This window comes from Glycine max, chromosome 15 (genome assembly GCF_000004515.6).
Source record: "Glycine max cultivar Williams 82 chromosome 15, Glycine_max_v4.0, whole genome shotgun sequence".
In the NCBI taxonomy this organism is placed as follows: domain Eukaryota; kingdom Viridiplantae; phylum Streptophyta; class Magnoliopsida; order Fabales; family Fabaceae; genus Glycine; species Glycine max.
The window spans coordinates 45731735-45759344 of NC_038251.2; the positions used below are offsets into that span (position 1 = coordinate 45731735).

At 33.4% G+C, this 27610-nt stretch overlaps 1 protein-coding gene across 1 annotated transcript; it reads left to right on the forward strand.

The window, feature by feature from the left end:
- The first annotated feature begins 689 nt into the window (after positions 1 to 689).
- Positions 690 to 3123, forward strand: LOC100799805 (uncharacterized). Its single transcript, NM_001253041.3, has 2 exons — positions 690 to 874; positions 1863 to 3123. Exons 1-2 carry the CDS (start codon positions 757 to 759, stop codon positions 2744 to 2746), a joined length of 1002 nt encoding a protein of 333 aa, NP_001239970.1. The 5' UTR covers positions 690 to 756; the 3' UTR covers positions 2747 to 3123.
- The last annotated feature ends 24487 nt before the right edge of the window (positions 3124 to 27610 follow it).

The following is a 27610-nucleotide window of genomic DNA, read 5'->3' on the forward strand; positions in this document are numbered from 1 at the left end:
ATATTTAAAAATGAATTTTAATAAAAAAAATTTAATACTAATATACCTCAAAATATAAATTTATTTTAGGTCTCTCAAGTTCTTGAACCACCCTATCTCAATTAGCGAAAATCATGCGACAGGAACCTACCTATGATGCCTCAAATATAAGACAAGGACCTAGTTAGTCATGTTAACTATAATAGGGGAAGGAATTGTTTTATTCCGATGGTGGGGTCAATATATGAGATTCTTATATATAAAATGCTGATGAACAGAGTTATCTTTCTTATCTTGTATTACTCAATTTTCAATAAATTCCTTTTGTTTATTAAAAAAACAATTTAACTGTTATTTTATAAATTATAATGTTAACTGATCAACTTTCTTTGCCTCATTGTGTTTGAAACTTCCTAAGTTCGAACAGTATTCTCTAAACACCCAAAATTAAGGAAAAGAAACACCTTATTACTTGGGAGGTTCATTTATTGGACAGAGCATCCCATGCATTATCATAGCAACAACAACGGTGTTTAACGCTATTAACCTCCCTAAACATATGACCACGTTCCAACAACTCACATAATAATCCCTAAACCAAATCTAAAATTTCGGAGTATATTAAAAAAAAGTAATGGCCAATAGTACACTTAATTTACTGTTAGTCCCAAGCTAAGTATTATAAATAATGGGAGTATGCATGAGACGTTAACTCAAGCCTTGAGATATTTCCCTTTTGAGGTTTGATTAGTGTGGCCTAGTTAATTTGTTTTCTCGATGAGAATGAGAAAGCAATCCACTATGCAATGCGCACTTTTTCGCTTCTGGGTTCCCTTGTTACTACTTGCCAGCTTCAGTTATGCTCCTTCTGTTTTGGCCACAACTGAAATTTCAGGTTTGTAGCTCGTCTAATACTGACATACAAATAATTTTGTTAGGCTTTTAAATATGATGTTTTCAATCCTCAACAAAAAAAATTATTCATTTTAATAATTACAATATTACAATTAAAAAACAATATAGTTTTTGTAAGATGTTAAAAGTATAATATATAATCTTTATAACTTAAAATTGATTAATTTTGAATATGGGTTAATTTCAAAATCAGAGATAAGAACATATATATATATATATATTATCTTGTTATCTAATATATATAAAAGGCTTAAATATAATTTTGATTCCCCTATTCTGTTCACTATGTAATCTTAGTCTTTTCATTTTAAAATAGAGATATTTGATCTTTTTTGTTAAAATTTTTTATAATTTTAGTCCTTATATTTCAAAAAAAAAAATATTTGGTCCTTCTATTTTAGAAATTTCACAAATATGATGTATTTTTTCTATTAAAAATTTGACAATTTTGGCAAAATTTTTAATTTGATCTACATTTTATTTCTTTATTTCTTATATTATAATTAATTAAATCATTTTTATGATACGTTAAATGAATATGTTAGGTCTATGACTCAACTGGATCAAAATGAAAGAAATAAAGCATAGACAAAATTAAAAATTTGACTAAAATTGAAAATTTTGAAAAAATAGGAAGATCAAATATTTTTATTTTGAAATAGGAAACTAAAATCATAATTTTTTTTATAAAAAAATAGGGACCAAATATTGTGAATTAAGCTAAATAGAAAGATCAAAATTTCCTATTAAAACAATCAAATAACTTAGTAGCTCTTTCAAATGAAATAATTCAAAAGAGATATGGAGATCCGGTCCCTTCATGATGTTAATTTCTTCAACTAGTTATGGCCATGTTCTTAACTAGCTTAAAATATGTGTGATTTGCTTGTTAAAACAATCAAATAAACTTAGTAGCTCTTTCAAAAATATTATTTGTGTTTAATTATATTTTTGAATTTCTTATGTAGGGAATCAAGTGAACATGGATGGGAAGGTTGTAAATGAAGAGTTAGGAAAACCTAATCTAAAAGGACAAGATGAAGAAGAAAAATTCAAAGGACTTTTTCCAAAACCAATTCCAATTGTTAAACCTTTTCCAAAGCTCATTCCTATAATTAAACCTATTCCAAAGCCAATTCCGGTTGTTAAACCAATTCCTATTCCACTTTATAAGCCTTTTCCAAAATCAATTCCTATTGTTAAGCCTATTCCAAAGCCAATCCCAAATGGTAAGCCAATTCCAACTGAAGAAGCAAAATTCAAAGGTTTTTTTCCAAAACCTATTCCCATAGTTAAGCCAATTCCAGTTGCCAAGCCAATTCCTATTGTTAAGCCTTTTCCAAAGCTCATTCCTATAATTAAACCTATTCCAAAGCCAATTCCGATTGTTAAACCAATTCCTATTCCAGTTTATAAGCCTATTCCAAAATCAATTCCTATTGTTAAGCCTATTCCAAATGGTAAGCCAATTCCAACTGAAGAAGCAAAATTCAAAGGGTTTTTTCTAAAACCTATTCCCATAGTTAAGCCAATTCCAGTTGCCAAGTCAATTCCTATTGTTAAGCCTATCCCTATCACAGTATATAAGCCTATTACAAAATCATTTCCCACTGTTAAGCCTATACCAAAGCCAATTCCCATTTTAAAGCCAATTCCAAAGCCAATTTCCATTGTTAAGCCTATATCAAAACCATTTATAGTGCAAAAACCCATCCCTGCTGTTGAGCCAGAGAAATTTTTAAAACCAAAGCCTTTCTTCAAAAAGCCTCTTCCAAAATTTCCTCTTAATCCCAAATTTAAGAAACCACTTCTACCACCATTTCCAATTCACAAGGCAATTCCAACTCCATAAAATGATAACACTCTAGGTCTACAAGCAATAAAGTCATTCCTTCCATTTCTAATACCTTATTATATGTAGTTTTCCCACACCTCAACCTCAATCATGATTTAGATAATAATCCTTCTGTACCCCTCTTGTGTACTGGATTGGAATATATGTAGTTAATGTGTTCTCCTTAATGAAGATTTCAATATTAGTTTTTATAAGATTGATTATATTATAAGTATTTACATTTTTCTTTTTTAGTAGATAATATTTAATTGTGTTTGTGTGTAGAGAGAGAGATATCATTAAATCATATAGCTATTCTTCTATAAGAGGTGAATCTTAACTATTAAATCCTTATATGTTTAGTGAAACAATATTGTAATGAAATATCAATGTTGGAATTTTGATAAGAGTACCCAATCAATTAAGTAACACAATAATATGCAAAATATCATTTTCACATGGAACTTATGTGGGTATTAATAGTAAAATTATAGACTACCAGAATTAAGAAATAAAGTAACCAAAATGAAACACAATTGCATAAAAATAAAAGAAAAAGGTAAGAGAAAATTGATTGAGAAATTTTATTGAAAACTTGTGCGTAGAAAAATTGGAGTAATATCAATGAGCGAAATTGTCACTATTTTTATTAGACTTTCTAATATGTAATCACTACATAATCCTATTCAATTAAGTTTATGTTATTATCAACCCACAATTTTATCCTAACCTTAATTCCTTAAGCGAGAGGACCTAAATTATCCCTTGAATTAGTATAACCAAATGATTTTCCTTAAGAAAAAAAGGATTTATTGATGACTAATCCTCTTTACACTATCCCTAGGCATAATGAAAATTATTCAATTTGCAATTCAAAAGAATTTTCCAATTACAATTGGAATCATAAAATCATGTACATAGGTTGATTAGGCCAAAAATAAGCATTAAGAATGGAAGAAAAATAATAATAATGTTTTATTAAATAGAAACAATGTAGGAATTACATGAAAGTAGGACCAATTACATTAAACCTCAATGAGAGAGAAGAATTAACTACTAACCATGGAAGAATAAGCATTTGATGGAGAAACCAAGCCATCGTATCCCTGCGTCTCCACTCTCTTTTGTCTCTCCTCCTATATATCTTGTACGCTCAATCTTTTCTTTTAAAACAAGATAAGTACTACCCTGATTAAAGCTATTTGCTAGATAAATGTTTTCAAATAAAACAGAATAAAAATAAAATAAAAGGAAATCTCACAGGATCAAATGCCCGGGGTGCCTATTTTGTACAGGATATGTGGTACTTGCATTTCATGTTTCAGTCCATTCAAACATGTATAGGGTGTGAATTTTGCACAGGGTGCGCAATTCCTCAAGGCTTCCAACAAGTTTCTTTTGCCTTCACTAGAACTATAAAAGCTATAAACTTCAATAAAGTTCCTACAATCCCAAGAAAAGAATCAAAGCTCAAGGGTAGAAATAATTTTTTAATAAATTTCAAAACCTTTATAACTCGTTTTTAAATTATTTTTTTTTTATAGTTCTACTTCTAAGTTTTCAAAAGTTGTGTCACCCGCTTTTCATATATTTTTCCATCCATTTTTACCTCCTTTTCGATCTTCTTTTCTTGTTGTCGAGTTCGCCAAAAAAAATACCTTAGATAACATTTATTTTAGTCTTCTTTTGTTTTTTTACCTGAACGGGGCCTAAGGCCCGGAAAAAGAACTACAAGGAAACTAGTCTAGGAGTTCAAACTGAAGCATCAGGTAGGAGCATATTGCTCACAACAGCTAGACAATGCTCAAAAATCACTATGTCCTCACTCAAATTACAAGCTAAGTCCGTTAAAGCATCTGGACATGAGTTTGCCCCTCTATAAACATGCACATAATGGATCTTCCTACCACTTTGAACTAAATTTCTGATCTCAGAAATCAAACTATAACCCGAAGCACACCCTGTTGAGATCCAGATAGACTCCAACAACTGCCTGATAGTCTATTTGCGCCTCCAGTGTGTGACTTAAATAACTATTTTAACAATTATCTATGCTCCCATTATCTAACAAATTATTGTTCAAATTGTTAGGGAATGAGATTTGCAGAACGTGTGTATAGAATAGAGAATGATGATGAACTGAATCTTTCTAGAAAAAAAATGAATGTACATCAACTCAATGATCTTACTATTTATAACAAAGGACTCAATTAACTTGATCCCAAATAGTAAGCTAACAAACTAACTAACTTCTAACTGACTTTTGAATTACTATTAACATCCCCTCTTAATTCAAAAGTTCAACAACATCCTACTAAACATGAAATTATAGAACACAACTACAAATACAAAATTTTCAGAACAGCATTTACCACATCTCTACATTCATCTTATCTCTTAATGACTTGAACCTTTCAATCTTCAAAGGTTTAGTCAATATATCAGCAACTTGCAAATCAGTACCACAATGTTGCAACTTTATCTTCTCTTTACTGACTTGATCTCTTAAGAAATGATACTTAGTTTCTATATGCTTCGATCTACCATGAGAAACTGGATTTTTAGCAAGATTAATAGCAGACTTGTTGTCCACCATTATCTTAATAGCACCTTCAGTCTTCAACTCCAAGTCCTAAATCAAAGTCTAAATCCACAAGCCTTGACAAGCAGCACTGCAGGCTGCTATATACTCAGCCTCGCATGGTTGATAAAGCCACAACATCTTGCTTCTTGGAAGACCATGAGAATGGTGCTTCACCAAGGAAGAACACATAACCCATTGTACTGCGCCTATCCACTTGATCTCCACACCAATCAGAGTCAGAGTATGCTACTAGATGTAGAATACCATCCTTTTTTTGATTTGGCAAGTGAGTTGGAAATAAAACTCCATGATTAAGTGTTCCCTTCAGGTATCTGAGAATTCTCTTGGCTGCAACTAAATGAGATTGCCTAGGAGACTTCATATACCTGCTAACAAGTCCTACACCAAAGGATATTTCAGGCCTGCTATGGCATAAGAACCTCAAACATCCAACCAGCTGCCTAAACATAGTGCTGTCAACCTTTGTCTCCTGCTCACAACTTCCAAGCTTCAAATTTGCTTCCATTGGTGTATCAACAGGATTACACTAAAGCATATTAAACCTTTCTAGAATTTCCAGAATATACTTTCTCTGATGCATCAGAATTCCCTTGTTGTTTTGCTCAAACTCGATACCTAGGAAGTATGACAACTTGCCTAGATCAGTCATTTCAAACTCACTGCTCAAACATCTTTTAATTTCTGCTATTTCAGTGCTACTACTTCCAGTGATGAGTAAATCATCCACATATAAGCATATAAGCAATATTCCACTAGAATCACTTTTCTTCACATACAAGCCATGCTCAACAGAACATTTTCTGAAACCGGTTTTGCTTAAGAATGCATCAATTCATTTGTTCCAAGCTCTAGGAGCCTGCTTCAAACCATAAAGTGCTTTCTTGAGCTTAAGAACCTTGTCCTCACTCCCTTTAAGCTCAAACCCAGGAGGTTGTGTAATGTAAACCTCTTCTTCCAAAGGCCCATTCAAAAATGCAGACTTAACATCAAGTTGTCAAAGTTTCCATCCTCTCCAACTAGCCAAAGCCACCAATAGCCTTATTGTCTCCATTCTTGCTACAGGAGCAAACATTTCTGAGTAATCCAGACCCTCTTTCTGCATGAAGCCTCTAACAAACAAGTCTGGCCTTGTGTCTTGAGATAGAACCATTTGGATTCAGTTTCACTTTGAATACCAACTTCACTGAAATAGGTCTTTTATTTGCTGGAAGCTCTACCAATTCCCAAGTTTCATTTTTCTCAATGGAAACCAGCTCCTCTTTCATAGCTTTCCTCCAAGTTTTATTAACTATAGCTTCATCAAAACTAACTGGACTAACATCAGCAAGTAATGCCATGTGGATTAGCTCACCATCATTCCCAATTTCAGAATCCTGGAACAATTCATAGTCATGTAATCTTACAGGCACTTCAGCATGTCTTTTTGGCCTTTCATTCTGAGGTGCATTTGATTCCACAGGTGGTGCAAGTGGTAAATTGAGTTCCTCTCCAAGTTCTTCTCCATTATCTAAATCAGGTGCAGTCTGATCTAGATCTAAATCTATCTCAGCCACTGTTTGATCTTAACCTGAACAACAATTATCGGATTTCCAAGCACTATATTCTTCAAACAATACATCTCTGCTGAATTCTACTTTCTTGGTTGTAGGATTATACAGCTTGTATGCACCACTAGAGCTATATCCTATGAAAACCATTGACTCACTCTTATCATCCAGCTTCTTTCTTTTCTGATCAGGAATGTGTTTATGGCATAAACAGCCAAAAACTTTAAAATGCTTAACAGAAGGCTTCTTTCCAGTCCATATTTCTTCTGGTACTTTGGATCCAAGCTTCTTTGTAAGACACAAATTTAGTACATAAGCTGCTGTCATAACAGCTTCTCCCCAAAATGTATGAGACATGTTCTTGCCTTTCAACATGCTTCTCACCATATTGAGTATAGTCTTATTCCTCCTTTCAGTTATCCCATTGTGTTGTGGTGTATATGGAGCTACAATTTCATGCAATATTCCATTTTCTGTGCAAAAATTTTCCATTTCATGTGAACAGAACTCACCACCTCCATCAGTTCTCAACACCTTGATGTATTTTCCAGATTGTTTTTCAGCCATTGATTTAAACACTTTGAACACAGAGAAAACTTCACTCTTGGCCTTAAGCAAATACACCCATAATTTTCTACTAAATTCATCAATGAAGGATACAAAGTATTTGTTTCCACCCAATGAGACAGTATCAATTGGACCACACACATCTGAGTATATAACATCTAACACAGCAGTAGATCTTTCAAGAGTATAAGAGCCAAAAGAGTTTCTGGATTGCTTGCTTACCAAACAACTTTCACATACCTTTGAGGGAAGCTTTATTGGAGTCATTCCTGGCACCATTCCTTTTGAATTCAGAAGACTCAAACTCTTGAAGTTTAGGTGACCAAATCTGAGATGCCATAACCAAGAGCCATCCTTGTCCACTTCAGCTGATAAGCAATGTGATTCTAAAGCATTCACCTTGATTTGAAAGGTTCTGTTTCTAGTGAGGGTAACCTTCAAAATCCTTCTTTGATGAGTATCATATACTCCAAGATGACCACTTATCATGTACAGTGAAAACCCTTTTTCAAGCAGCTGACCCATGCTGATAAGATTGCTCTTTAACCCAGGAACATAGAGCACCTCTGTAATCACAGCATCCTTCCCATCTTCCTTTTTGACATAGACATCACCAATTCCTTCTGCTCTAATGTGTCTATCATCAGCAAATCGAACTCTGCTCTTTTTGCTAAGATCAAGATTGACAAGCCATTCTTTGTGACCAGTCATGTGATTGGTACATCCTGAATCAATGTACCAAATTCCTGAATTGCTACTCCTTTCTTTTGTCATCATCATAAGAGTGGCTGGTTCTTCGTCTTGATCAAGCTTTTCACTCACAAGATTGGCTTCATTACTGAATTTTCCTCTTGAATCAGCAGGTGCCTTGCACTCACTTGAGAAGTGCCCCAACTTGTTACAATTAAAGCACCTAAGAAATCTTGGATCAACTTTCTTCTTACCTCCTTGCCAATTTTGTGATCCTCCTCTTCTTGAAGAAGATTCAGATTGATCATTTTCCTCATTGTTCTGAGATTGTTTTCCAGAACTTCCATGATTACTTCTATACTCTCTGGATCTTCCTCTGCCTCGATTGCCTTTTTTTCCAGAAAGACCACCTCTCTTCCAAGTTTGAGCTTGAAGAGCCTGGTCCTGAGATCTGTCACTTTGCCTTTCCAGCATACGCTGTTTATATGCTTCTAATGAACCCTGCAATTCTTCTACTTTTAGAGTTGCAAGATTCTTTGATTCCTCTATCGCCACAACAACATGATCAAACTTAGGAATCAGAGTGCGAAGAATCTTTTCAACAATCATTTGATCTGTAACCGTTTCACCAGCAACTTTCATTGAATTTGTCAAGGCGATTACACGATTAAAAAACTCTGCTACCTTTTCAGTCACGTTCATCTGCATCAGCTCATATTGGCGTCTCAGAGTTTGTAATCGCACTTTCTTCAACTGATCGGCACCCTCATTACACTTCTCAAGAATCTTCCAGGCTTCATGTGAGGTCTTTGCTAAAGCAATTTTCTCAAAGTGTGCATTATCTATGCATTGATGAATGAAAAACAAAGCCTTATTATCTTTCTTCTTGTTTTCCCGATGCACAGCCCTTTGTGCTTCTGTTGCACCTTCTACAAGTGCAGGATAGCCTTCATCAACCACTTCTTGGACTTCTTGATATGCGAATATCACCTTCATTTGGACACTCCACTTGTTCTAGTTTTTGCCGTCAAGAATGGGAAGGTTTGCAGGGAAGTTAACATTGGTTGATCCCATCGTTCTTCAACAATGCTTTTTAAGAAGATAACCAAAGCTCTTGATACCAATTTGTTAGGGAATGAGATTTGCAGAACGTGTGTATAGAATAGAGAATGATTATGAACTAAATCTTTCTAGAAAAAAAATGAATGTACATCAACTCAATGATCTTACTATTTATAACAAAGGACTCAATTAACTTGATCCCAAATAGTAAGCTAACAAACTAACTAACTTCTAACTGACTTTTGAATTACTATTAACACAAATAACGCTTTATGAAGTTAGTGTACAATGTTTTACAAGATTTCTCTCTAAGTAATTCATTATTTTTTCTCAAACATGTTACATAACCAAGCCACAAAACAAAACACGTCTAAACATAGTTAATTTAAGGCATATAGATTATATTTGTGCATTAAGAATACACACGAACTTAATACATATAGAAACAAGCCACAATAAGTAATATATATTCCCTCTAGACTTAAATATAAGAAAATTTAACTAACTTGTTCAAGACTCTGTATGTTAGTTTGGAGAGCATTTTTAAATAGGTTTTCCATACCAATGTCGATAGTGAGGATCATAGAAAGTGGAACTTTTCCACATCAGGTTTTATCCAATGTGTAGAAAATCATTCTCTACATCCATTAATGAGATGAATGATGTAGAAAATAGTCTTTACTACATCAATTATTTCCTGAACGGAAGTAGATTACATTACAATGTTTTTTTTTTTTAAATAACCTATCTATTTTGGGAGCATCCCAAACCTATACTTAATACAATTCAAAATAGACCCAGGAAGTTTCTCATATCTATTTATATGGATCAATTAACATAATTAAATCATAGAGTCCCTAGTGTACAATAATAAAACAACTTCAAACAATTTAAACTCCCTAATTTTAATATAAACAAACACACATACGCATACTCGCACACAAACAAAAAATGTAATCTAAAATTATTTCTAGCTTGTATTAATCATGACAAAAGTCAAACATAACACAACACAACATAATGTAAGATGATGGAGACATAAGTCGCAAGTAAATAGGATAAACGTAATACAATCATCCAAAAAGCAAATAGTTAGTGCGCACTACATATGAAGTCCCAAAAGACAAAAACTACATTTCAAAAAACTGTTGGTTTGGAGAGTCCTATTTGAAGGTTCTTTTCCCATGTCTTTTGTATTTGACGGTTGACCAGGAGGACAATGTAGGGGAGATGTCAACAGAGGTCAACGATCATGGGGTGGTGTAGAGTTAGAGATGACAGAGAGCTCTATTTGAGCGGGAGAAAGTGGTGGTGTAGCAAATGGAGGATTTACTTTCTCCAGTAAGATTGAATTTGATGACGGAGGACATATGGTTATGGATTGGGGGTGAGTTCTCCTTTTCAGTGGCCTTGGCCTATCGTGTTATTTTGAGGTTTCTGATAGCTTAATGTTGGTGAATTTTTGCTTCCAATCATTTTTTAAATAACCTATCTATTTTGGGAGCATCCCAAACCTATAGCTAATACAATTCAAAAAACCCAGGAAGTTTCTCGTATGCATATATATGAATCAATTAACATAATTAAATCATAAAGTCCCTACTGTATAATAATAAAACAACTTCAAATAATTTAAACTTCCTAATTTTAATATAAACAAACACACATACACACATTCACACATAAACAAAAAATGTAATCTAAAATTATTTCTAGCTTGTATTAATCATGACAAAAGTCAAACATAACACAACACAACATAATGCAAGACGATGGAGATATAAGTCACAAGTACATAGGACAAACGTAATACAATCATCTAAAAAGGAAATAGTCAATGCACACTACATATGAAGTCCCAAAAGACAAAAACTACATTTCAAGAAACTAAATCGAGGTTTTTACATAGGTGAACCTGATATCATTATATAATACAAACAAAATGGGGAGGCAGATGCAAGAACTCACACCCTAAGAATTGGTCACCTCCTTGTCATCATAAAATCCTTGCTTGTGTGCATAAGTCATAACACAGAGCATCCTACAATAAGTCCTTGCATTCCCCTCAAAATGAGTAGGCAGAGGGTGAATGCTCCAAGAGGGACAATGTAACACTCTAGTTGAATTACACTAGAATGAGAGAGATCCAAAGACTGTATAGGTATGAGACTATATAATTGAGAATGACTTAAATGATATAATTGATACTGCTTATACCAACAAGATGCATCTACTTTTTGATAGTCTATCACTTAAGTACTCCATAAGGGGTGAATTGATTGATTTTAGATAGTGGTAAAAGAAACTTGCTAAATTCAGACAAATATATTTTCATATATTCTTGAAGGAACGTCTTGTGTAACACCATTTCTTATGAGTAGAATTTTTACTATCATTGTCGGGAATATTTTATAGGTATTTCAATCACAGTAGTAATAATCTAATGGCTACAAAAGTAGTACACACAAGAAATCATGTAAGACAAGATTCTCTAAAAAGGCACTTGTCATTGAAATAACTTCTCACTAATGTCAACTTGGAGCATACTTTTAGACCACAAACAATAACCATTATATGCAAAATAGGCTTCATAATTAGGATATAAGTAGCAATTGTTTTAGAGGGGGTTAAAACCTTACGTATACAACAAAAGTAAAGTTTTTTTTTTTTAAAAAAAAAAAGAAAAAGAGCAAAGAAAAAATGTTTGTTTCATACATAGACTTTCAGTATCCTCAAGAAATAAGAGACTTTCAAATATTAGTTATCTAATTATATCAATTTCCCCTAGAATTAATAACAAATCACAAAATGAGTTATTCCAAGTTCATAACTGGAAGTACAAGCATATTGTCGAAACAATAATTACACTCCAACTCATCCTGAATTGCATACCCTCCAAAAAAGTCCTCCATTTTATTTTCCCTAAAACTAGTACACACATGAAAAACAACACTATTTTTAATAAGAACCCCTTTTATTTTGAGAATCAATAGATATAAACAAATGAAGGTCATACAAAATGCAAAAAACTACAATCCTAACTACCACAGGAGGTGGCTTGGGAGTTGAAAAGAACAATATCTTTCTTTGGGAGGGAAGATCACCTTGATAAACTTTGTGTTATCGAGTTTGCCTCTTTCTATTTTCTCTTTTTACAGGGATTCCAAGCGTGTTATAGCCATGTTGGTGAGTATTCAAAGGAGGTTTATGTGGTTTGGTGTGTTAGACTCAAAGGTGGATTGGAATTTAGTGTGCAGGGCAAGGCAGATGGGGGGGGGGAGGGGTTAAGGGTGTAGAACTTAGCAGCTTCCAGTGTTAGTTTGTTGGCTAAGTGGTGGTGGAGGTTTCTAGCAAGAAGGGTACTCTATGGCATGGTTTGCTTGCTCGCAGGCATGGGCACTTGGACTGGCTTAGGGAGTGCCAAACCCAATTTGGAGGGGACGACTGATTTTCTAGTATGGTGGTCCATCGAATTGGTGATGGATAGAACATCTCCTTCTAGAAGGACTATTAGTTTGGAGAGTCCTATCTGAAGGCTCTCTTCCCATGTCATTTTTATTTGGTGGTTGATCAGGAGGACAATGTAGGCGAGATGCCAATGGAGGTCAGCGATCATGGGGAGGTGTGGAGTTAGAGATGGCATAGAGCTCTATTTGAGCGGGAGAAAGTGGTGGTGCAGCAAATGGAGGACTTACTTTCTCCAATAAGATTGAATTTGATGTCGGAGAACAAATGGTTATGGATTGAGGGCGAGTTCTCCTTTTTGGTGGCCTTGGCCTACCGAGAATTCACATTTGAGGTTTCTGATAGCTTAACGTTGGTGAATTTTTGCTTTCGATCATTTTGGAAGTGTGATGTCCCATCCAATGCTTTTGGCTTTTTCTTGGAGGATAATCTTTGACAAACAACCTACTTGTGTGGCTCTAGTGAAGAAGGGAGTTATGCTTAAGGATGATGGGTGTGTTTTTTGTGAAGCTGACAGGGAAGATTTGCAACACTTTTTTCTTGGGGTGCACCTTCTTGTTTAAGATTTGGTGTGATGACTACTGTTGGTAGGGTATTTCTTAAGTGCAACATTCTAGGGTTTCGTTTCATTTCATGCAACATGGCCTTTTCTGGAGAGGCACGAGGATGCATAGAGTTCGTTATTTCATCTAGCATGCGATTTGGTGGAGTCTTTGGTTTCACAAGAACTGTATTATTTTCCATGAAGAGGTAGCAAATGCACAAGTGGTTTTGTGGCATATTCAGATCTTGTCCTAGTTGTCGCTTCAATATATGTGTCATTGGACATTGGCTTGTTCCTTTGCCGATTGGTGTTTGCAACCATTTTTTGTTTTAGGTTGATTGGGTTTTTGTTTTCTTTTCATAATGTTCTTAATATTTCCTTGTTGATTTATTCTTTTTGGGAGTCACACTTCGTAGTAGATGCACGGGTGGTTTTGTGGCAGATTCAAATCTTGTCCTGGTTGTTGTTTATATATATGTGTCATGGGACATTGGCTTGTTCCTTTGCCAATTGGTGTTTGCAACCATTTGTTCTTTAAGGTTGATTGTATTTTTGTTTTCTTTTCATATTGTTTTTAATGTTTCCATGTTGATATATTCTTTTTGGGAGTCACACTTCGTAGCATCTTATATTAATATACCAATCTCAATTTGTCTTCCAAAAAAAAAAATTCACTACAAACAAAAACATTAATTAGAAAGTGCATTGTATTCTAGTGAAGAAGGGGGTTATGCTTAAGGATGATGGGTGTGTTTTTTGTGAAGCTGACAGGGAGGATTTGCAACACTTTTTCTTGGGGTGCACCTTCTTGTTTCAAATTTGGTGTGATGACTATTGTTGGTAGGGTATTTCTTAAGTGCAACATTCTGGGGTTCCATTTCATTTCATGCAACATGGCCTTTTCTGGAGGGGCACGAGGATGCATAGAGTTCGTTATTTCATCTAGCATGTGATTTGGTGGAGTCTTTGGTTTCACAAGAACTGTATTATTTTCCATGAAGAGGTAACAGATGCACAAGAGGTTTTGTGGCTGATTCAGATCTTGTCCTGGTTGTCGATTCTATATATGTGTCATTGGACATTAGCTTGTTCCTTTGCCAATTGGTGTTTGCAACCATTTGTTGTTTTAGGTTTATTGGGTTTTTTATTTTCTTTTCATCATGTTTTTAATATTTCCATGATGATTTATTCTTTTTGGGAGTCACACTTCGTAGTAGATGCATGGGTGGTTCTATGGAAGATTCAAATTTGGTCCTGGTTGTTGTTTATATATATGTGTCATGGGACATTGGCTTGTTCCTTTGCCAATTGGTGTTTGCAACCATTTGTTCTTTAAGGTTGATTGTATTTTTGTTTTCTTTTCATATTGTTTTTAATGTTTCCATGTTGATATATTCTTTTTGGGAGTCACACTTCGTAGCATCTTATATTAATATACCAATCTCAATTTGTCTTCCAAAAAAAAAAATTCACTACAAACAAAAACATTAATTAGAAAGTGCATTGTATTCTAGTGAAGAAGGGGGTTATGCTTAAGGATGATGGGTGTGTTTTTTGTGAAGCTGACAGGGAGGATTTGCAACACTTTTTCTTGGGGTGCACCTTCTTGTTTCAAATTTGGTGTGATGACTATTGTTGGTAGGGTATTTCTTAAGTGCAACATTCTGGGGTTCCATTTCATTTCATGCAACATGGCCTTTTCTGGAGGGGCACGAGGATGCATAGAGTTCGTTATTTCATCTAGCATGTGATTTGGTGGAGTCTTTGGTTTCACAAGAACTGTATTATTTTCCATGAAGAGGTAACAGATGCACAAGAGGTTTTGTGGCTGATTCAGATCTTGTCCTGGTTGTCGATTCTATATGTGTCATTGGACATTAGCTTGTTCCTTTGCCAATTGGTGTTTGCAACCATTTGTTGTTTTAGGTTTATTGGGTTTTTTATTTTCTTTTCATCATGTTTTTAATATTTCCATGATGATTTATTCTTTTTGGGAGTCACACTTCGTAGTAGATGCATGGGTGGTTCTATGGAAGATTCAAATTTGGTCCTGGTTGTTGTTTATATATATGTGTCATGGGACATTGGCTTGTTCCTTTGCCAATTGGTGTTTGCAACCATTTGTTCTTTAAGGTTGATTGTATTTTTGTTTTCTTTTCATATTGTTTTTAATGTTTCCATGTTGATATATTCTTTTTGGGAGTCACACTTCGTAGCATCTTATATTAATATACCAATCTCAATTTGCGTTTCAAAAAAAAATTCACTACAAACAAAAACATTAATTAGAAAGTGCATTGTATTCTAGTGAAGAAGGGGGTAATGCTTAAGGATGATGGGTGTGTTTTTTGTGAAGCTGACAGGGAGGATTTGCATCACTTTTTCTCGGGGTGCACCTTCTTGTTTCAGATTTGGTGTGATGACTACTATTGGTAAGGTATTTCTTAAGTGCAACATTTTGGGGTTCCGTTTCATTTCATGCAACATGGCCTTTTCTGGAGGGGCACGAGGATGCATAGAGTTCGTTATTTCATCTAGCATGCGATTTGGTGGAGTCTTTGGTTTCACAAGAACTGTATTATTTTCCCTAAAGAGGTAGCAGATGCACAAGTGGTTTTGTGGCAGATTCAGATATTGTCCTGGTTGTGGCTTTTATATATGTGTCATTGGACATTGGCTTGTTCCTTTGCCAATTGGTGTTTGCAACCATTTGTTGTTTTAGGTAGTTTGGGTTTTTGTTTTCTTTTCTTCATGTTTTTAATATTTCCATGTTAATTTATTCTTTTTGGGAGTCACACTTCGTAGTAGATGCACGGGATCTTGTCCTGGTTGTGGTTTATATATATGTGTCATGGGACATTGGCTTGTTGCTTTGCCAATTGGTGTTTGCAACCATTTGTTGTTTTAGGTTGATTGTATTTTTGTTTTCTTTTCATCCTATTTTTAATGTTTCCATGTTGATCTATTCTTTTTGGGAGTCAGACTTCGTAGCATCTTTTATTAATATACCAATCTCAATTTGTCTTTCAAAAAAAAAAAATTCACTACAAACAAAAACATTAATTAGAAAGTGCATTGTATTCTAGTGAAGAAGTGGGTTATGCTTAAGGATGATGGGTATGTTTTTTGGGAAGCTGACACGGAGGATTTGCAACACTTTTTCTTGGGGTGCACCTTCTTGTTTCAGATTTGGTGTGATGACTACTTTTGGTAGGGTATTTCTTAAGTGCAACATTCTGGGGTTCCGTTTCATTTCATGCAACATGCCCTTTTCTGGAGGGGCACGAAGATGCATAGAGTTTGTTATTTCATCTAGCATGCGATTTGGTGTAGTCTTTGGTTTCACAAGAACTGTATTATTTTCCATGAAGAGGTAGCAGATGCACAAGTGGTTTTGTGACAGATTCAGATCTTGTCCTGGTTGTGGCTTCTATATATGTGTCATTGGACATTGGCTTGTTCCTTTGCCAATTAGTGTTTGCAACCATTTGTTGTTTTAGGTTGATTGGGTTTTTGTTTTCTTTTCTTCATGTTTTTAATATTTCCATGCTGATTTATTCTTTTTGGGAGTCACACTTCGTAGTAGATGCATGGGTGGTTCTGTGGCAGATTCAAATCTTGTCCTGGTTGTGGTTTATATATATGTGTCATGGGACATTGGCTTGTTCCTTTGCCAATTGGTGTTTGCAACCATTTGTTGTTTTAGGTTGATTGTATTTTTGTTTTCTTTTCATCTTGTTTTTAATGTTTCCATGTTGATCTATTCTTTTTGGGAGTCACACTTCGTAGCACTTTTATTAATATACCAATCTCAATTTTCCTTTAAAAAAAATTCACTACAAACAAAAACATTAATTAGAAAGTGCATTGTATTCTTTGTGGAACAAATCAACAAAATACTCATTTATGGGGTGAAGCCCAAGTATTGCAATATCTCACAATCCTTTTTATGAGAAAAAAAAAACAATTTCTTTTAGCTTAGGAAAACACAATGTGCTATTTTTTGTGTTAATTGCGATAGCTAGCTCTCTTGTAGACTTTGGAGTATGGAAGAGGTAGGTAGCAGATAGACAAATTTTAAAATTTAAAGGTATTCACTCACAAAACCCACCCACATATCTCCCTTCTTTTTCATATGTCCTCCTTCTACCTAAAACGCTCTCAAAGATGAATTTTTCTGGTCACTAGCTCATGTGTCGTTTCCTGCCTCCTCAGGTAGCGGTTTGGAAAAATAAACCATTGGATATGCTTCTTAGCATATCCTTTTCATATCCCCTAAAAAAATTTCCAAAAACTCCCAACATCATCTCTTCTACCTTAATTTTTTTTTCTCATTTTCCCTAGCACTCTCAATGGAGCTAGACCCTTCCAGTCACCGACTCAAATCCTTCCCAAAAACTAATTTACAAAGAACTAGTGAACAACATCGAAAAGCTATATATGGACACATGGCAAAAGCTTCATTTTTTTTTCATTTTTCCTTTGAAACCGTAAAGTCTGTTTCAAAATGAGTTTTTGCTTTCATTTGCTTTTTTCCTTTCTAAGATGCATTTTTATTTTGTGAAATTAATGTTAGTGTTTGGCTTTATTTTATTTTTGCAAGATTCATTTTCTATTACAATGTTGTGGTATTTTATTGTCTTCCTCTCTTTGATTCTTCTATGTTGAAGTTCATTTATTTAAAATTAAAAAAATTATTTATTTGCTGATTCTTTGACATATGATTTTTTTTTCATGAAATTTAGTCTTGCATGGAAGGAATCATAGATTTAAGAATTTCATTGAGCCTACATGGAAATGAAGGTAAGGATTTTTTATATATGGTGCACTTTTTTTTTATTTTGTGTTAGTTTTGTAAGCTACTTTTTTATGTGTTGCAACAAGGAAAAATAATTTCAAATAATAATGGATGAGACAATTACAACGGTTTTTAAGGTTTATTCCACTAAGATTCTTATAGAATCTCATGAAATGTGCAGGTGATACAAGGAGGATGATGTGCACAAAAGCATTGAAACAAGAAGTTGGAGAACTTAACACATTTTTAGCATCCAAGGTATACTTTTTAAGGATCTCATTGAAAGTTTTTTCAAGCATGGCATGGAAACCTGAAATTAATGTTGTTGTTAGCATTTGTTTTCAATTTGTTTTTCATTTCCTCTATTGTTGTTTTGTTCTATCATAGTTCCTATATATTGCCACTTATTTTGTGGACAAAATATTTTTTTTTTTTTGCAGTTTTTATATTAATTTATGCTTTTCTCTTATGTGTAGGTGATTTTGGAGGCTACCCAAGAAGAAAGTGAGGTCAAGGGCTTTATGAATATGATTCATAGACAAAAGGTAATTTTTCTTTTGACACAATTTTTAGGCTGAAGTTATAGGTGTTGTATTTTTTTTAATATGGTTTGCAGAATTTGAAGTACAAATTAGAAATGGGAGTTTTGCTTGCACAGGCTGGTGTCCCAATGGTAACTCATGCATGTTAAGAGATTCAAATTAATCCCAGTGTATATACTCATTAATTTATATTATGGAACAATATAGTAATCATTGTTTTTTATACAAAAACTATAATTGTAAGAATAAGGTGGGCACCAAAGGTGAATTTCTTTCTCTTCTACATATGATGTGTGTCATGATTTGTGATATATGTTTCTGTACAGTATTTTGATCTTTAAGTGTCCTCTCTAATTTTTGAAAGTTATTATCTCTCTCAAAGAATACATTAGCTCAAGCTTTACCTATGAATAACTAATTAGTATTTGCAAAAAGGTAAGTGTATGAGAGGAATTTTAATGGATTGAAATTTGAAATGACTAAAATATGTTTTTATTCTCCTAAATATCGAAATATTAAAAATTCATCTCTGTAAATTTTTTTATCTATTTTTCGTCCTTACAAAACTTAAATATATCAAATTTTAGCTCAAGGTTAAGTTTGGATAACCAAACCTACATGTGTGTTGATGTAAAAAGGATAAGAGTTTTCAACTTTTTTACATCGGTTAAAAGTATAACTGATGTAAAAATTCCTCTTAAAACCTATAGATTATGAATATCGAACTGAAATACCCACCTCCACCGGCATGACAACACTAACAATTGAGCTTGTCAATCACATAGGAACATCAACCAAACCACACAGCAAAACTTTTATAGAAACAAAATCATTTAATTGAACTATATTTTATATAATTAACCTTCTTCTCAAAGTGTGTTTTTATTTCTCTAATTGAGTTTCTTTTTACACCTCAATCAAAATTCTGGAAAGTTTCTTTTTTTTTTCTATCCTCAATCAGAGTTTCTTTTTATCTTCTCAAAAGTTATGAAGATGAATCCCCATTGACTGTGCTGACTGGATGACAAAGCATGGAGCTTCTTCTTTTGCTCCCATAAAAGTTGAGCACACATAGGATGGAAGTTGAAAAGTTGAGCACCATATAAGTAAGGAGAAGACCCATAAACTTGAGCCTTAAGGTTTTGGGTTAAAGTGTGGTGTTAAATTCCCTTATGTGGTTGCTCATGGCTCATTGGTGTAAATTTGTCTGGTGTTTACTCCCCTCGAATTCCCCGACAAATGCCTTGGGCATTTTGTATCTTAGAACTTAGCTTTCTATTTTCTCCCTTTCCTTTGTTTCTTTAGTTTCGTTTCAGAACAAAAATGCATGCATCAAGGTTGGTTTCTTTGATTTGTTACATGATCATAATCATATAAAGCTTCAAAACTCATGAATGGGTTTAATCAGCGGAAAGTTGGTAAATAAATTATGGATTAGTTGGTATAAAGTAGCACATAACTTTGTATTATTTTTCAGATTTTTATTCCTTGAGGATTCATCTTGAAATTATGTTACACCGTGTTGAAGAGATTAGAGAATCCAAAGGTGAATTCCCTGAGGATACTATTCACAGGAACCAAAATTCACCTCACTCTATGTGTTTGATCTAAAAAAAGGAAATGCTACTTGAATAATTAGAGAAAGGTAAAAAATATTCTCCTTTATTGTTATTAGTAACATTTTTGGAAGTTGCAGAAAGAAAACAAGTTGAAAAAATTCTTCTCCTTTATTAGAAGTTCTTCCACGTTGAGATTTTCTTTGTTATGATAAATTTATTTTTCTCCTACTTACTGTCTTCCAAATTAAATGTTTTCTTTTATCTAATCATACAAGAAAAGTACTTACTAGAACTTATTTCAACTTCAAAGTGGTCATTAAAAGACTGTTTGTGTCTGATCCCAAATTCTAATACCCTTATTTTTGTCATATGATGTAATGGAAGAAGGGGGCTCAAGAGAAAGAATAATTATATATCAAAGAGTTATGTGGCTATCAATTTTAAATGTCTACTCTAAATAGCACTTTCAAAAACAAAGAGAAAGAAGTTAAATATGAGAACATGATATGACTAGAAGAAAAACTATACATAACAAATTACTACCCGATTTTATCAATACCATTTAGATAATATTTTCCTTATTTTCTTTTACTTCCATCACACGATATACTTGCCAATAAATAATGTTGAATAAAAAAAATAGTTATAAACGCTCCCCAAATCAAATGGGTCTCGATCATTTTTTGTCGTGGTTAGTGGCAACAGTATTGAAACAAAGAAATAAAACCACTAAATACTAATTTGTAAACAGAGTCTCATCCTTAATTTTTTTTTATGTACTAACCAACACAAAATAAAAATTCAAATATGACACATAACATCAGTCGGTTGTCATGTGTTTACCAAAGATGTTACATAGGCATTAACCCTAATGTTAACCGGATTGGACTAATGGCGAAATAAATATGTTGCACTTTTTAGATGTTGATTAAATTTAAATTTTTTATCTTTTAAGAATTAGTCTTACAAAAATAAACTAATAACAGAATTAATATGGTGTACTTTTGACACATTGATTAAATTTAAATTTTTTTATATTTTATAAACCAATTTGTTAGACCAAATTGGATATATAAATTGGATATATATTCTAAAAAGTATGAAGAATTTATTTTGACTTAACTTGTAACATCCCATTTTTCGTAAGCCAATTTAAAAAGAATTTTTATTTTTAAATAAATAGAGTTTTAGAAAAATGATCAGATTTTTATAAATAAATAAATAATGAGAAATAATAATTTGAAGGAAAAAAAAAGAGAATATTTGATTTATTCATTTGATAGGAAATAAAATAGAGTTCTTTTTTTATAAAATATTAAAAACAAATAAATAGAGTAATAATAAGTTGTATGTACCCTAGGTATAAATAACTATGTTAGGTCAGTTAGAATGATGATACCTCTTCTTTCCCTCATTTTCGTTTTTTCCCATTTTCCTCTCAAAATTCTTTCGTCTCCCCGCAGTCCACCAAACCTGTCTCAGAAAAATGATGATCTCGGACTCATTTAGCGTTAGATCGTTGTTAAATTTGAGCACCATGTTCGCAACCCATTTCCGAGCATTCTCACTGTTGGGAATTTTGATATCATGTTTGAGCTGAGACAAATACCTTTCGCATCGTAGCCTTTTCCTTTCCCGCAGAAACCCAAAATGGCCTCAGTAAAACTACGATCCCGGTTTCATTAACCGTTAGATTTTCATGAAATTTTGATATCAGGTTCACGATTCAGTTCCGCACACCTTCACCGTTGGGATTTGCGAGATAATATTCACGGAGAGAGAAAAAGGAATCGCACCAAGATAGTACAAGTGGAGGCTTCAATCCCTTCTCTGTCTCTCTGATGTTTGAGAACTCTATCGGAGTAGTTAGAGGAAAAAACTAGAGGAATCTCAGGGAACCGCTAGAGGCTGAAGACACGTGAGCCCACTTAGAGGTAAGGGATGAGTTATTCACAATTGGAGATTAGTGAAAACATGTGTATGGATCCTTAGAGATATCAATTGGAATGAGTTTTGAGGTGTTTTTGTAATTTTTATTTTATCCTTATAATTATTACAGTGAATTATATATGTTTGATGAATCAGTTGATGTTCAATTGAGAAATTGTTGTGAAATTGATGTGTTTTTGTTGAGCGTGAATCCCTTAGAAAAAGTAAACTATTTTTATTAACGTAAATTATATTTTAAATAATATTATTCAATGACTTATTTTATACAAATTATTATCTTGTTTTAATTTTTCTACAACGATGATCAACATGTTATGTGTATATAATTATTGTAATACTAGAATAATAAATTAAAGAAAATTGTTCTAATTTTGATGTAATATTAAATTTATTGTTATAGAAATCCTTTGATTAAAAACAATGTAGTTTAAATTACTATATACATATACATATATATGCTTTGTATCATGCAAATATTATTATTGTGTGATGTATATATGAGTTATAAGGTGTAATAAGTTATTATAATGGTGTTATAATATTATAGTGAAGATTGAGTAATACAAAGTTGAATGTGTCAATTTGCGAGATACATGTAAAAATGAGATGGTCGATGTGATATTATGAGATGTTAAATTGTGAGCATGATATTTGATTGTGAATAAGTGTGTGTGTTTGACACTTGATGTGACAATAATTATATTGTGAGCTATGAATTATACAATAATCCGATCAGTGTTATCTTGAGAAAAGCGTTAATGCGCAGTGTTTAAGAGAAAGTGTAGGTTTTCTATTCAGGAACCAGTGTTAAATTATAACGCAATGTGCTAAACGTGTTTGAAACATGAGTGTGAGATCGTGTGTATTGTATAATTCATGAGCAGTGCTTATAAATGAAATATGTGATGAATTGTGGAATAATATGTTGCCTTGAGATTATAATATTGTTATTGAGATTGAGTAAAAGTGCAAAGTAAAATAGGTGTTGAATTGTGAGATACGTGAAAATATGCGATGGTGGATTGTGACATTATGAGATGTGAAATTGTGAATGAGTTTTGGTTGTGAATAAGTGTGTGATTAACTCTTGATGTGACATTATTTGTGTTGTAAGCTGTGAATTGTACAATAACCCAACCAGTGTTATCTTGAGAAAAGCGTAAATTGTGACACCCTCTACCCCACACATATATGTACTAATAATAAAAGAAATAATTGAAAAAAATTAAACTTAATTCAAGTTTTTAAAACATATTTAAATACAAGTCTTTCAAGAGGGTAGCAGACTCACATTCACCTTTCTAACATCATCATAAAACTTTTCTAAATAAATAATGAATTCACTTCGGCTCAAACAAGGTCGTCTATAAAACCCTATACCCCAATGCCACATCCTATCAGAGCGTTGTGTCCCGACGTCCTTTAGCACATGGTTCCTTAAAGCAATTCACCTAGTCATCTGCTCTTCCGAATACAAAGTTCAAGATCATCACAGGATCCAAACACAAACAACACACGGGGAGTGAGTTATCACATTCCTAACTAATAGAGAAACAAGACAACTAGATATACATATCATATAAACCAAATAAAACTTAGTTGCACGTAATTCACGTAATTTTATCACTTTGTCATTAAAAGGTCACTTTTCAATCATCAATCACATTACACAAGAATCACACGCTCTGATCAAGACATGATAACACATCAATTACAAAATAAACAATTAGCAAGCGCATGAGACAGTTATGCTAAGACTCAAGCCTATATGCAATGTGGTACCATGTCAGTGAAAAACCACCCTGAGGCGCTAAGGAGTACATAACAAGACACACCAAACAATGAGTTTGTCAGGTCACTCTCACTAAGTAAGATCATAGGAGACCAGTCAGCAACACCATGTTTTGCGAGAATGCTCCAACCATATGGGATCAACATAGGCTTAAAGAAGCACTCAAACCCGGTGACCCCCAAGGCCTACACTCCGAAGAGTCCGTCAGGGCCTCTCCCTCCTGATTCAGGTCCAACCCCTAAAATCATTTTAGCACACAGACACTGCTTGTGAATTATACAATACCCATGACCTCACACTCGTGTGTTAAACACGTACAACATATTGCGCTACAATTTAACATTGATTCCTAAATAGGAAACCTACACTTTCTCTTTAACACTGCGCATTTACACTTTTCTCAAGATAACACTGGTCCGGTTATTGTACAATTCACAGCTTACAACACAAATAATGTCACATCAAGAGTTAATCACACACTTATTCACAATCAAAACTCATTCACAATTTCACATCTCATAATGTCACAATCCACCATCACATGTTTTCACGTATCTCACAATTCAACACATGTTCTACTTTAGACTTTTACTCAATCTCAATAACAATATTATAATCTCAAGGCAACATATTATTCCATAATTCAACACATATTTTATTTATGAACATTGCTCATGAATTATACAATACCACGACCTCACACTCATGTTTCAAACATGTTTAACACAATTGCGGTACAATTTAACACTGGTTCCTAACTAGGAACCTACACTTTTTCTTTAACACTACGCATAAATAATTTTCTCAATATCAACACTAGTTGGGTTATTGTATAATTCACAGCTCATAACTCAATACACACATCTCAATACACATGTATCTCAAATCTAAACATAGTATTCTCAAACTCCAACACTTGAATAATTTTTGGAATCACACAATAACAACACTACAACATTATTTACATAAAATATTAATATAAATAAATATATAACTAAATCTATATATATAAATCCAGCAACGTATATCATATTTGATCATGAATTTTAAGAAAGTTTTCAATGTAACAATTCTAAATAATTATATAAACAATTTCTCATATATATAAGTATACATGAATTCAAATATATATTATCTAAGAATACAACACATAGTCTATTAGAATTCTTTTCTCAATTTCAAAATATAATATCAATTTTAAACTATAAAAAAAACTAAAAAGCATGAAAAGGGGAAAAATACAAACTCAATATCTCCTTACTTAATTTCATCAACTACGGTTCACACTCAACACAAGAGCACATTAATTTCACAAAAAATTCTCATTGGGACATCAAATGATTCATCAAACATATATAATTTATATATAACAAATAGTTATAATTATAAGGATAAAGTAAAAATTATAAAAACACCCAAAACTCATTCCAATTGATACTCTAAGGATCCCTACACATGTTCTCATTAATCCCCAATCGTGAATAACTCATCCCTTACCTCTGAGCGGACTCACGTGTCGTCCGCCAGCAATAGCAGCATTTCTAGTGGTTCCCTGAGATTCCTTCAGTTATTCTTCCGACTGCACCGATAGAATTCTCAAACGTTAGAGAGACGGAAAAGAGATTGAAACCTCCACTTGTACTGTCTTCATGCGATTCCTCTTTCTCCCTCCACGAATATTATGTCGCAAATCCCAACGGTGTAAGTGTGCGCAATTGAATTTCGAACAACATATTCAAATTTCATGAAAATCCAACGGTTAACGAAACCGGGATCATAATTTTACCGAGAAAATTTTGGGTTTCTGCGGGAAATTAAAAGGCTACAATACGAAGGTTTTTCCTATAAGCTCAGCCATGATTTTGAAATTCCCAACGGTGAGAATGCTGGGAATTGGGTTGTGAACCTGGTGTTTAAATTTCACGACGATCCATCAGTGAATGAGTCTGAGATCGTCATTTTTCTGAGACAGGTTTAGTGAGCTACGGGAAAAAGAAAGGGTTTTGCGAGGAGAAGGGGAAAAACGGAAATGAGAGGCATAGGAGGCTGAGGAGTCAGTCTGAAAAACCTAGCATGTTGCTATTTATAACTAGGGGCATTTATGACCTATTATTTACTCTATTTATTTATTTTTATTATTTTTACTAAAAAAACTTTTTAAATTTATTTATGAAAAAAAAATGGGATGTTACATAAATGCGCGATGTAAAAGAGAAAATTGTAAGTTTCCTATTTAGGAACCAGTGTTAAAGAGAAAGTGTAGGTTTCCTATTTAGGAACCAATGTCAAGTTGTAGCGCAATATGTTCTACGTGTTTAAAACACGAGTGTGAGGTTGTGGATATTGTATAATTCACGAGCAGTGTCTGTGTGCTAAAATGATTTTAGGGGTTGGACTTGAATCAGGAGGGAGAGGCCCTGATGGACTCTTCGGAGTGTAAGCCTTGGGGGTCACCGTGTTTGAGTGCTCCTTTAAGCCTATGCTGATCCCATATGATTGGAGCATTCTCGCAAAACATCGTGATCCTGACTGGTCTCCCTATGATCTTACTTAGTGAGAGTGACCTGACAAACCCATTGTGTGGTGTGTCTTGTTATGTACTCCTAAGCGCCTCAGGGCGGTTTTTCACTGACATGGTACCACATTACATATAGGCTTGAGTCTTAGCATAACTGTCTCATGCGTTTGCTAATTGTTTATTATGGAATTGATGTGTTATTGTGTCTTGATCAGAGCGTGTGATTCTTGTGTAATGTGATTGATGATTGAAAAGTGTGATTGATGGATGAAAAGTGAACTTTGAATGACAAAGTGATGTAATTACGTGAATTACGTGTAAGTAAGTTTTATTTGGTTTATATGATATGTATATCTAGTTGTCTTGTTTCTCTATTAGTTAGGAATGTGATAACTCACTCCCCGTGTGTTATTTGTGTTTGGATCCTGTGATGATCTTGATCTTTGTGTTTGGGAGAGCAGATGACTAGGTGAATTGTTTTAAGGAACCTTGTGCTGAAGGATGTCGAGACACAACGCTCTGATAGGATGTGACATTGGGGTATAGGGTTTTATATTAATTGTATGAAGTCGTAGACGATCTTGTTTGAACAAGGATGACTTTATTATATGATGTAGAAGAAATTAAATGTGAGCCTTTTATATCCCTTTGAATGGCTTGTATTTAAAAATGTAAAAAAAATACTTTTAATTAATATTTGAATTTTTTATTCCTTGTTAATATATATGTGAGGGGCAGATGGGGTCACATAACTCAAATAAAAAAATTACCTTAATTATTGGCTTAAAGTTTGAATTACTTGGAAGAAATTACATTCTATTACTATAATAATTTTAATATAATAACTTTTCAGATGATATTTAATGCCAATCGTGTTAATATATGATATCAAATTGCCTTTAACAATAATTTTAATTTTATTCTTATTAATATTTAACACAAAATTATATTATGAACACTTTACTTATATATGTCATATCAATAATTGGTTTCTTACAATATTAGTACAAATTATTACTAATTAGTAAGTAATATTAGTTAATAAAAAGTCCCTGCGTTGCACAGGTAAGAGTTGAAGTTTGGAAATGGGTCTGGCTAAAAGTAATGATTTTTTTCTTCACAGGGACGTTTTAGATGGTTTTGAAAGAAAGAAATGCATTTGAAGCTGCGAGTAGAAGAGAATTTGTGGAATATTAGCAAGCAACACTAATGAAAGGACAAAAACACATCACTCACGAGACGT